At 38.0% G+C, this 13,281-nt stretch overlaps 2 protein-coding genes across 3 annotated transcripts in view; one reads left to right on the top strand and one right to left on the bottom strand.

The window, feature by feature from the left end:
- drosha (drosha ribonuclease III) overlaps positions 1-2,073 on the top strand; it is a 75,567-nt gene extending 73,494 nt beyond the window's left edge. For both annotated transcript variants that reach the window (XM_079291582.1, XM_079291581.1), the window contains exon 32: positions 1,500-2,073. In XM_079291582.1, coding sequence (XP_079147708.1) covers positions 1,500-1,630 — 131 coding nt within the window. In that variant the 3' untranslated portion in view covers positions 1,631-2,073. The remainder of the gene's footprint in view (positions 1-1,499) is intronic.
- Positions 2,074-2,611: 538 nt separating this feature from the next.
- Positions 2,612-13,281, bottom strand: part of LOC306794051 (cadherin-6-like) — a 69,729-nt gene continuing 59,059 nt past the window's right edge. The window contains exon 12 of the mRNA XM_079291916.1: positions 2,612-5,469. Within this exon, the coding sequence (XP_079148042.1) occupies positions 4,967-5,469 (503 nt within the window). The 3' untranslated portion in view covers positions 2,612-4,966. The remainder of the gene's footprint in view (positions 5,470-13,281) is intronic.

Genomic DNA, 13,281 nt, shown 5'->3' with positions numbered 1-13,281 from the left:
AGATCTCAGTCATTGTGCTGAAACCAAACAGGGCCTGTCTACTTCCGTGTTACTTCATCATTATTCATGAAATAACAACATGAGGGCATTTAATCACAATGCTGCCTGCCACATTCTCACTCGTTTGACCCGAGTGACGACGTGACACTTGCGGTGAAAACTACAGTGTGAGTTAAACTACAGTTAAACTACAGTTAAACTGCAGTGTCACTTAAACTACAGTGTGACTTAAACTACAGTGTGAGTTAAACTACAGTGAGTTAAACTACAGTGTGACTTAAACTACAGTGTGACTTAAACTACAGTGTGAGTTAAACTACAGTGTGACTTAAACTACAGTGTGAGTTAAACTACAGTGTGAGTTAAACTACAGTGTGACTTAAACTACAGTGTGAGTTAAACTACAGTGAGTTAAACTTCAGTGTGACTTAAACTACAGTGAGAGTTAAACTACAGTGAGAGTTAAACTACAGTGTGAGTTAAACTACAGTGTGTGTGCGCAGTTTGAGCCCTGAATTGCTGTCCTCGCCCAGTTGGAGACTGACCTTGTCTCTTCACACCCCTGCCTCGCTCTCTCTCTCGCTCTCTCTCGCTCTCTCTCTCGCTCTCGCTCTCTCACTCGCTCTCTCACTCGCTCTCTCTCTTGCTCTCTCTCTCTCTCGCTCTCTCTCTCGCTCTCTCTCTCTCTCGCTCTCTCTCTCGCTCTCTCTCTCTCGCTCTCTCTCTCGCTCTCTCTCTCGCTCTCTCTCTCGCTCTCTCTCTCGCTCTCTCTCTCGATCTCTCTCGCTCTCTCTCTCTCTCGATCTCTCTCTCGATCTCTCTCTCTCTCGCTCTCTCTCTGCTCTCTCGCTCTCTCTCTGCTCTCTCGCTCTCTCTCTCTCGCTCTCTCTCTCTGCTCTCTCGCTCTCTCTCTCTCGCTCTCTCTCTCTCGCTCTCGCTCTCTCTCGCTCTCGCTCTCGCTCTCGCTCGCTCTCGCTCTCGCTCTCTCTCTCGCTCTCTCTCTCGATCTCTCTCGATCTCTCTCGCTCTCTCTCTCGCTCTCTCTCTCTCGCTCTCTCTCTCTCTCGCTCTCTCGCTCTCTCTCTCTCTCGCTCTCTCGCTCTCTCTCGATCTCTCTCTCTCGATCTCTCTCGATCTCTCTCTCTCGCTCTCTCTCTCGCTCTCTCTCTCTCTCGCTCTCTCTCTCTCTCGCTCTCTCTCTCTCTCGCTCTCTCTCTCTCTCTCTCGATCTCTCGATCTCTCTCTCTCTCTCTCGATCTCTCTCTCTCTCGCTCTCTCTCTCGATCTCTCTCTCTCTCGCTCTCTCTCTCGATCTCTCTCGCTCTCTCTCTCGCTCTCTCTCTCGCTCTCTCTCTCGCTCTCTCTCTCTCGATCTCTCTCGCTCTCTCGATCTCTCGCTCTCTCGCTCTCGATCTCTCTCGCTCTCTCTCTCGCTCGCTCTCTCTCGCTCTCTCTCGCTCTCTGTTTCCCCGCTCTGCCTCTCTCCCTCCCTGTACCAGATAACTTCCCACAGATGGCTCATCAGAAGCGCTTCATCGAGCGGAAATACAGACAGGAGCTGAAGGAGATGAGACGAGAGCGGGAGCGGCAGGAGAAGGAGACCGACGAGCCGGAGGAATGCAGGAAGTGACATTTTTTGGAGGCGGCCAATCACGAGCCGCGTCCGCACCGAGGAGATCCGACTGCAAAATGTGGTCCAACACAGGTGCCGCTAGTCGGTCGTGGAGCTGTGATAGTTTAGGCTGACTCGTCCCAAAGTTCTGGATGGGAACAGGTGAGCGTTAGTCGGGTCGCTTTGACTCTTAACCCGGAGATTTAGTTCTGTTTTTATCCTCGATTCTCAACATGAAAGCGAAGAGAATCAGAAATGAAGCGAGAGGCCGTCATGTTTTATGCTGTTTAGTACTGTAGCACTGGCCTTGTGTTGTCTTATGTTCATGTTTGTTGTAATCTTTAAAATATTGAGTTGACTTTTAAATCCAAAACCACAGCAGGAGCTCACGTTACTGACACACGCCAAACAAATAAGAAACACGTTTTTAAAAGTATGAAATGAATAAACGTTCAAATGTAAGACTGTAAATAAAGTTTTCAGTGTCGGAAATCCCTTTGTTGTAATCTGTTCCAGCTCTAAGAGGCCTAATCTAGAATAAAAGGGTTGAGTCAATTATATTCAATCACTACAATGTCACCATCTGTCTCACATCTGCCACTCATCCTCTAATAATCAAAATGTGATTTCTTTTGGGGTTTTTTTCACCTCTCTCCAAATCCGATTGGCTGTCTGACAGATCTTAATTATAGATTGTCTAATTAACAATTTCCTCAGCTCGGTAGCCTCTGGATCCAGCTTTTTAACAGCGGCCGTTGTATGAATTTCTATCTGACGTGTCGAGTCTTTTGTGCTGAGATTTATTGCAGATAATTCATAAATACCTGCGAGGATGGCACGTTTCAGCCTGTGGCTGCTATCACCAGTCAGATAAAAGTTAAATTATCCTCCACAAGCAGAAGTATATAAACCTGTCAAATCATTAAACCGCCGCTCAATGTTTTTATCTTGGAAGAATACCTCACAAAGATTGATTTTTAAAGATATTTAATTGTGTCATATAAATATTCAGTACAAAATATCACGTTTTACAAAGCAGCTTGATGGATTGCCCCTTACACTACCACGACCTCTCAAACTGGTTCTACGTTGACAAAACTCCACATCGTCACCAACATCATGTACCGTCGCAGAGGCGAGCCCCGAGGCCGACCGCGTCTACACATCAACAACCACAGAGCTACTGGATCTGGAGGAAGAGGACGTCCAGTCGCGTCCATAAGAAGAAGAACCGAAGTGTACGTAACGACTCACGTGTCCGTGATGGCGATGTGCTGACGCCCCGTATGAAGACGGAACAATAGTGAAGACTGGAGGAGGAAACGCTCGGTGAGTACTGCTGTCACGTCGTACCTTGAGGCAGAGAGAGCAGCTTTCCTGGGAGTGAAGGGTTTCTAAACCCATGAACCGCTTCTCACAGGCTGAAATGGCCACTTACAATGGGAGGCTGCTGCAGGAGCGAGCTAATGAACGAAGCCACCGTAGCCGAGCGCGAGGCTTCTCCAGCCGCCGTGTTATCAATTGGGATTGTTTTGCGTGCCGCGTCGATGTCGAGCCCGATTCAATGTACAGAGAGAACCTGTGTCAGTCTCTTCACAGGTTAAGTGAGGTCAAGCTGTTCTAATCGGCCTCATCAACCAGCCCTCTTTATTCTCACTGGTTTCATAGTTGAAGTGATTTGATCATGTTGTTTTACTTTTCTTTTCTTTGAAGCGTCGTGTGTTCTGGCTGCAGGACGACGTGTTGAGGTGCCCCTTGATGAAGCCTCTTTATGGAAAAGGCTGTTCGTCCCCCAGGAAATCAGTGCGGTGATGTTCAACACTACATACAGCAGCACCGGTGCTGGAGGGCACGGAGCAGCGGTCAGATAGTTCAAAGGAAAATACTGGTGGTGTTTTGGCACATTTCCACCAACTGCTACGTTACATGATTATACATTCAGGACACGCGTAAGAAAAACTCTTGTGATACATTTCTTTTCTGGATGCTGTGGGCAATGTGGTACATTTAAATCATTTAGAGGAATCTGACCCCCAAATAACACAGATCTCAGACATCCGGCCTTTTCTCATCGTCCACCTTTGTCGTTCGGATTTAAGGCAACTTATTTGATTCACACCATAGACTCTGAAGTGTAACAGCTGAACATATGGACAGAGTCAAAGTTTAAACACGTGTATAATCGTTCTATAAATCCCAATCATCATTGTTCCTGCTCGGAACATTGATTCAAATGCTACTTTTCATGTTTCTCTTCATCACCTGAACAGAAGAAAATCAAATAGCACGATGAATTTTAATGGTAACTGTCCACGAGCTCTTTCATCTCCAATTTTATGCCGTAGTTTCAAGCTCACTGGGAGTTAATGGGACTTTGACTTACAGCATGCTGTACAGAGAGAATCATTTACTCCAACAAGACCAGTATTTTCCTCTTAACTGAGCCTGGTGCATCAATGCATTTTAGAAAATCACTTTTTTTCGTGTACTTCATTTTTCAGCCGTAGAGTTTGTTGGCTGCAAAGAGAAGAAATGATTCTGAAGACATTCGGCTCAAGAAGGAAGTATTTGGTATTTGGCTCACCTCACAGCGAATGCTCAAAGCAGGACGGAGATGAGAATCAGATCCTATAAAACATGACTAACTGGTGCGTTTGTGAATGTTTGTTGCGTCCATCAATTCCATATTTTAAAACCAGATCTAACACAAGTTTGATTCCATCCGCTCTGTTTCCCCGTTTCTCATCGATGCCAACAGTTTGTGGCACTTGTGGCTCGAGCACGACTGGATAAATGGTGAACGTGAGGCAGCCGTTGCTGAAAGAGGGGATCGTTTGGACATGAGAAATCCCTAGAAAAACAAAACCACTGTACAGCGTATTGTATCATATTACCGTACGTACACAAGCGAAGAGAACTCACGATATGCAACATGTTGTCCCAGAAACACTGAAGAATACAAAGGCATATCTGTTGGTTCACAAAGCTGCTTGTTGAAGGTGTCCACCACACGCAGCTTTGGAAAAAACAAACAAACAGAAAGTACCAGTATAGATATATTTGGGCCTCATGTACCCCCCATATACACAAAAACAGTCTTGACACAAAGTCTCTTTTCACTGCACCCTGGCAAAAACGCAACTAACACTGATTGGACACACAAAGCCTACGTCTGGTCACCGGAGGGACAACTGAATGGTGAGCGGTGGCGGTGAAAGAGCACGTGGACAAGCGGTGCTTGTTTTTCGGTCCTTTCGAACGTTTTTCTCGCCACACGTGCACCACAATTGCCCGAAAGGTTTTTAAGGACTTTCATTTCACTTTTCCTCTGCTCGTCTGTGTGCCAGGCTCTCGTTAGGAATCCCTGTCGCTGTCGTCGCCCCCGTACATGTCCGCCAGTTTCTTAAATCGGGGTCCCCACTCGCTCAGGTAGTTGTAGTCCTGGTCGCCGTCGGTGGTCACAGACTCGAGTGAGCTAAGGGACTCCGCCACGGAGCCGTTTCCCTCGTAGGCGTAGGTGGCCAGGGAGTCGTAAGGCGGCGCCGTTGGGTCGCTGTCGTTGTCCTGGAGCCTCTGGTTGATGAAGTCTCTCACGTCCCCGTTATTGTCCCGGATCGGGGGCAGCACGGGCCGTCGAACCGCAGGGTAGAAGGTTTCAGGGACGATGTCCCTCCGTTGCTTGCTCTCCTCAATGGCCTCTGGGTTGCGTAGTGTGCCGATATCAAAGGCCTGAGTGTCCTCCTCGCCACCCCCTTCATCGTTGTAGCTGACAACGTTGTCTCTGACATCCTCTTTGGAGATGATCAGAGGCTCCTTCTTCCTCTGTCTCCGCAGGGCAGCAAACAGCACCACGATCACTACAGGGAGAACAAGAAAAAACTGAAAATAAGTGACAGACTTTGGTGACTTTTGCTGATGTTTCTTTGCTCCCTCTTCTTTTGCAGAAGGCCAGTGACCGTCCAGGGGGATTTGTTGATGTTGCACAAGTGTTCACTGATGTTCAGGGACTTTGTCTGACTTTGTAGAAACAGGCTCAGCTACCACAAGAATGCATTATGCATTTTCTGTCCTCAGGGCCACTGCTGCTTGAGATCACAAAAGAATGCAGTTTAAGAAAAAATACATTGTATGCTAGAAACACAACTTTATGTAGCATTATGTACCATTACAACACTTGAGCTATGGCACAATTCAATTTTGGTGTACAATTTGGCACCAATTGAATTCCAGAGCAAGAGTGAAGCTCACACATTAACGGTGCATTAACACAAATGCACCGACTCTCTCACTGCTTGTATATAGTACAGCATGTCGAAAAAAGTCATAAATAAATCACAGTATAGCATGTCGAAAAAAGTCACAGAAAATCACAGTATAGCATGTCGAAAAAAGTCATGAATAAATCATAGTATAGCATGTCGGAAAAAGTCATAGGATAGCATGTCGAAAAAAGTCATGAATAAATCATAGTATAGCATGTCGAAAAAAGTCATAGTATAGCATGTCGAAAAAAGTCATAGTATAGCATGTCGAAAAAAGTCATAGTATAGCATGTCGAAAAAAGTCATAGTATAGCATGTCGAAAAAAGTCATAGTATAGCATGTCGAAAAAAGTCATAAATAAGTCATAGTATAGCATGTCGAAAAAAGTCATAGTATAGCATGTCGAAAAAAGTCATAGTATAGCATGTCGAAAAAAGTCATAGTATAGCATGTCGAAAAAAGTCATAGTATAGCATGTCGAAAAAAGTCATAAATAAATCATAGTATAGCATGTCGAAAAAAGTTATAGTATAGCATGTCGAAAAACGTCATAAATTAATCATAGTATAGCATGTCGAAAAAAGTCATAGTATAGCATGTCGAAAAAAGTCATAGTATAGCATGTCGAAAAACGTCATAAATTAATCATAGTATAGCATGTCGAAAAAAGTCATAGTATAGCATGTCGAAAAAAGTCATAAATAAATCATAGTATAGCATGTCGAAAAAAGTCATAAATTAATCATAGTATAGCATGTCGAAAAAAGTCATAGTATAGCATGTCGAAAAAAGTCATAAATTAATCATAGTATAGCATGTCGAAAAAAGTCATAGTATAGCATGTCGAAAAACGTCATAAATTAATCATAGTATAGCATGTCGAAAAAAGTCATAAATTAATCATAGTATAGCATGTCGAAAAAAGTCATAGTATAGCATGTCGAAAAAAGTCATGAATAAATCATAGTATAGCATGTCGAAAAAAGTCATAAATAAATCATAGTATAGCATGTCGAAAAAAGTCATAAATAAGTCATAGTATAGCATGTCGAAAAAAGTCATAGTATAGCATGTCGAAAAAAGTCATAAATAAATCATAGTATAGCATGTCGAAAAAAGTCATAGTCTAGCATGTCGAAAAATTTCATAAATAAGTCATAGTATAGCATGTCGAAAAAAGTCATAGTATAGCATGTCGAAAAACGTCATAAATTAATCATAGTATAGCATGTCGAAAAAAGTCATAGTATAGCATGTCGAAAAAAGTCATAAATAAATCATAGTATAGCATGTCGAAAAACGTCATAAATTAATCATAGTATAGCATGTCGAAAAAAGTCATAGTATAGCATGTCGAAAAAAGTAATAAATAAATCATAGTATAGCATGTCGAAAAAAGTCATAGTATAGCATGTCGAAAAAAGTCATAAATAAATCATAGTATAGCATGTCGAAAAACGTCATAAATAAATCATAGTATAGCATGTCGAAAAAAGTCATAAATAAATCATAGTTTAGCATGTCGAAAAACGTCATAAATTAATCATAGTATAGCATGTCGAAAAAAGTCATAGTATAGCATGTCGAAAAAAGTCATAAATAAATCATAGTATAGCATGTCGAAAAAAGTAATAAATAAATCATAGTATAGCATGTCGAAAAAAGTCATAGTATAGCATGTCGAAAAAAGTCATAAATAAATCATAGTATAGCATGTCGAAAAAAGTAATAAATAAATCATAGTATAGCATGTCGAAAAAAGTCACAGTATAGCATGTCGAAAAAAGTCACAGTATAGCATGTCGAAAAAAGTCATAGTATAGCATGTCGAAAAAAGTCATAGTATAGCATGTCGAAAAAAGTCATAGTATAGCATGTCGAAAAAAGTCATAAATAAATCATAGTATAGCATGTCGAAAAAAGTCATAGTATAGCATGTCGAAAAAAGTCATAAATAAATCATAGTATAGCATGTCGAAAAAAGTCATAGTATAGCATGTCGAAAAAAGTCATAAATAAATCATAGTATAGCATGTCGAAAAAAGTAATAAATAAATCATAGTATAGCATGTCGAAAAAAGTCACAGTATAGCATGTCGAAAAAAGTCACAGTATAGCATGTCGAAAAAAGTCATAGTATAGCATGTCGAAAAAAGTCATAGTATAGCATGTCGAAAAAAGTCATAGTATAGCATGTCGAAAAAAGTCATAAATAAATCATAGTATAGCATGTCGAAAAAAGTCATAGTATAGCATGTCGAAAAAAGTCATAAATAAATCATAGTATAGCATGTCGAAAAAAGTCATAGTATAGCATGTCGAAAAAAGTCATAAATTAATCATAGTATAGCATGTCGAAAAAAGTCACAGTATAGCATGTCGAAAAAAGTCATAGTATAGCATGTCGAAAAAAGTCATAGTATAGCATGTCGAAAAAAGTCATAGTATAGCATGTCGAAAAAAGTCATAGTATAGCATGTCGAAAAAAGTCATAGTATAGCATGTCGAAAAAAGTCATAGTATAGCATGTCGAAAAAAGTCATAAATAAATCATAGTATAGCATGTCGAAAAAAGTCATAGTATAGCATGTCGAAAAAAGTCATGAATAAATCATAGTATAGCATGTCGAAAAAAGTCATAAATAAATCATAGTATAGCATGTCGAAAAAAGTCATAAATAAGTCATAGTATAGCATGTCGAAAAAAGTCATAGTATAGCATGTCGAAAAAAGTCATAGTATAGCATGTCGAAAAAAGTCATAAATAAATCATAGTATAGCATGTCGAAAAAAGTCATAGTATAGCATGTCGAAAAAAGTCATAGTATAGCATGTCGAAAAACGTCATAAATTAATCATAGTATAGCATGTCGAAAAAAGTCATAGTATAGCATGTCGAAAAAAGTCATAAATAAATCATATAGCATGTCGAAAAAAGTCATAGTATAGCATGTCGAAAAAAGTCATAAATAAATCATAGTATAGCATGTCGAAAAAAGTCATAGTATAGCATGTCGAAAAAAGTCATGAATAAGTCATAGTATAGCATGTCGAAAAAAGTCATAGTATAGCATGTCGAAAAAAGTCATAGTATAGCATGTCGAAAAAAGTCATAGTATAGCATGTCGAAAAAAGTCATAAATAAATCATAGTATAGCATGTCGAAAAAAGTCATAAATTAATCATAGTATAGCATGTCGAAAAAAGTCATAAATTAATCATAGTATAGCATGTCGAAAAAAGTCATAGTATAGCATGTCGAAAAAAGTCATAAATTAATCATAGTATAGCATGTCGAAAAAAGTCATAGTATAGCATGTCGAAAAAAGTCATAAATAAATCATAGTATAGCATGTCGAAAAAAGTCATAAATTAATCATAGTATAGCATGTCGGAAAAAGTCATAAATTAATCATAGTATAGCATGTCGAAAAAAGTCATAAATAAATCATAGTATAGCATGTCGAAAAAAGTCATAGTATAGCATGTCGAAAAAAGTCATAGTATAGCATGTCGAAAAAAGTCATAGTATAGCATGTCGAAAAAAGTCATAGTATAGCATGTCGAAAAAAGTCATAAATAAATCATAGTATAGCATGTCGAAAAAAGTCATAAATTAATCATAGTATAGCATGTCGAAAAAAGTCATAAATTAATCATAGTATAGCATGTCGAAAAAAGTCATAGTATAGCATGTCGAAAAAAGTCATAAATTAATCATAGTATAGCATGTCGAAAAAAGTCATAGTATAGCATGTCGAAAAAAGTCATAAATAAATCATAGTATAGCATGTCGGAAAAAGTCATAAATTAATCATAGTATAGCATGTCGAAAAAAGTCATAAATTAATCATAGTATAGCATGTCGAAAAAAGTCATAAATAAATCATAGTATAGCATGTCGAAAAAAGTCATAAATTAATCATAGTATAGCATGTCGGAAAAAGTCATAAATTAATCATAGTATAGCATGTCGAAAAAAGTCATAAATTAATCATAGTATAGCATGTCGAAAAAAGTCATAAATAAATCATAGTATAGCATGTCGAAAAAAGTCATAGTATAGCTGTCAGGATCCAGGATCCCTGTCTGACCCGGTGTGTGTTTCCCCTGATCTCCTCTCCTCATGTGTCCTGTCATTCCCCTGTTTGTTATTGTGTGCCATGTGCTCTGTTTGTCCTCTGCCTCCAGACACCTCCCATGGCCGCACCCTTGATTGTGCACAGCTGAGGACACTCCAGCAGATCACCTCCTGCAGCCTGACACACCAGACTCAGGGCCCACTAATGAGTCTCCTGTCACTATATAAGCTCTGGTCCTGCAGTCTGGGGTTGTCAGGTCGTACCGTCTTTCACCCGCTGAAACCCCGTGGCATCCTCTGCCCTCCTTGTGTTTGTGGATTACACTCCGCCGCTCTGCCCTCCTTGTGGTCTATGGATTACACTCGGCCGCTCTACCCGCCTGGTGTTAAACGGACTACACTCGCCGTCAAGCTGCCAGCCTCCGGTGTCGAGCCACGGGACTCACACCGTCGATCTGTCTACTCTGGTATCGAGCCACGGGACTTCACGCCGTCAACTCACCAGCCCCCGGTGTCGAGCCACGGGCCTCACACCGTCGATCTGCCGCTCGGGTGTCGGACCACGGGCTCCACACCTGCACGCACAGCCTAAATAAAACCTGATTAATATTCACTTCTGTCTCCTGTGTTCTTGCGTTTGGGTCCTACCTGTGACCTCCCGTGACAATAGCATGTCGAAAAAAGTCATAAATTAATCATAGTATAGCATGTCGAAAAAAGTCATAAATAAATCATAGTATAGCATGTCGAAAAAAGTCATAAATTAATCATAGTATAGCATGTCGAAAAAAGTCATGAATAAATCATAGTATAGCATGTCGAAAAAAGTCATAGTATAGCATGTCGAAAAAATTCATAAATAAATCATAGTATAGCATGTCGAAAAAAGTCATAGTATAGCATGTCGAAAAAAGTCATGAATAAATCATAGTATAGCATGTCGAAAAAAGTCATAGTATAGCATGTCGAAAAAAGTCATAAATTAATCATAGTATAGCATGTTGAAAAAAGTCATAAATTAATCATAGTATATATAGCATGTCGAAAAAAGTCATAGTATAGCATGTCGAAAAAAGTCATAAATAAATCATAGTATAGCATGTCGAAAAAAGTCATAAATAAATCATAGTATAGCATGTCGAAAAAAGTCATAGTATAGCATGTCGAAAAAAGTCATAAATTAATCATAGTATAGCATGTCGAAAAAAGTCATAGTATAGCATGTCAAAAAAAGTCACAGGATAGCATGTCGAAAAAAGTATATAGCATGTCGAAAAAATCATAGTATATAGCATGTCGAAAAAAGTCATAAATAAATCATAGTATAGCATGTCGAAAAAAGTCATAAATAAATCATAGTATAGCATATCGAAAAAAGTCATAGTATAGCATGTAGAAAAAAGTCATAAATTAATCATAGTATAGCATGACGAAAAAAGTCATAAATGAATCATAGTATAGCATGTTGAAAAAAGTCACAGGATAGCATGTCGAAAAAAGTCATAAATTAATCATAGTATAGCATGTTGAAAAAAGTCACAGGATAGCATGTCGACAAAAGTCATAAATAAATCATAGTATAGCATGTCGAAAAAAGTCATAAATAAATCATAGTATAGCATGTCGAAAAAAGTCATAAATTAATCATAGTATAGCATGTCGAAAAAAGTCATAGTTTAGCATGTCGAAAAAAGTCATAAATGAATCATAGTATAGCATGTCGAAAAAAGTCATAAATTAATCATAGTATAGCATGTTGAAAAAAGTCACAGGATAGCATGTCGACAAAAGTCATAAATAAATCATAGTATAGCATGTCGAAAAAAGTCATAAATAAATCATAGTATAGCATGTCGAAAAAAGTCATAAATTAATCATAGTATAGCATGTCGAAAAAAGTCATAGTTTAGCATGTCGAAAAAAGTCATAAATTAATCATAGTATAGCATGTCGAAAAAAGTCATAGTATAGCATGTCGAAAAAAGTCATAAATAAATCATAGTATAGCATGTCGAAAAAAGTCATAGTATAGCATGTCGAAAAAAGTCATAAATAAATCATAGTATAGCATGTCGAAAAAAGTCATAGTTTAGCATGTCGAAAAAAGTCATAAATGAATCATAGTATAGCATGTCGAAAAAAGTCATAAATTAATCATAGTATAGCATGTTGAAAAAAGTCACAGGATAGCATGTCGACAAAAGTCATAAATAAATCATAGTATAGCATGTCGAAAAAAGTCATAAATAAATCATAGTATAGCATGTCGAAAAAAGTCATAAATTAATCATAGTATAGCATGTCGAAAAAAGTCATAGTTTAGCATGTCGAAAAAAGTCATAAATTAATCATAGTATAGCATGTCGAAAAAAGTCATAGTATAGCATGTCGAAAAAAGTCATAAATAAATCATAGTATAGCATGTCGAAAAAAGTCATAGTATAGCATGTCGAAAAAAGTCATAAATTAATCATAGTATAGCATGTCGAAAAAAGTCATAGTTTAGCATGTCGAAAAAAGTCATAAATTAATCATAGTATAGCATGTCAAAAAAGTCATAGTATAGCATGTCGAAAAAAGTCATAGTATAGCATGTCGAAAAAAGTCATAAATAAATCATAGTATAGCATGTCGAAAAAAGTCATAGTATAGCATGTCGAAAAAAGTCATAAATTAATCATAGTATAGCATGTCGAAAAAAGTCATAGTATAGCATGTCGAAAAAAGTCATAAATAAGTCATAGTATAGCATGTCGAAAAAAGTCATAAATAAATCATAGTATAGCATGTAAAAAAAAGTCATAAATAAGTCATAGTATAGCATGTCGAAAAAAGTCATAGTATAGCATGTCGAAAAAAGTCATAAATAAATCATAGTATAGCATGTCGAAAAAAGTCATGAATAAGTCATAGTATAGCATGTCGAAAAAAGTCATAGTATAGCATGTCAAAAAAAGTCACAGGATAGCATGTCGAAAAAAGTCATAAATAAATCATAGTATAGCATGTAGAAAAAAGTCATAAATTAATCATAGTATAGCATTTCGAAAAAAGTCATAAATAAATCATAGTATAGCATGTCGAAAAAAGTCATAAATGAATCATAGTATAGCATGTCGAAAAAAGTCATAAATTAATCATAGTATAGCATGTCGAAAAAAGTCATAAATGAATCATAGTATAGCATGTCGAAAAAAGTCATAAATTAATCATAGTATAGCATGTCGAAAAAAGTCATAGTATAGCATGTCGAAAAAAGTCATAAATAAATCATAGTATAGCATGTCGAAAAAAGTCATAAATTAATCATAGTATAGCATGTCGA

The sequence above is a fragment of the Melanostigma gelatinosum genome (assembly GCF_949748355.1).
Source record: "Melanostigma gelatinosum genome assembly, chromosome: 20".
In the NCBI taxonomy this organism is placed as follows: domain Eukaryota; kingdom Metazoa; phylum Chordata; class Actinopteri; order Perciformes; family Zoarcidae; genus Melanostigma; species Melanostigma gelatinosum.
The sequence above is the reverse complement of the archived record's forward strand: the minus strand, read 5'-3'. Positions and strand labels throughout refer to the sequence as shown.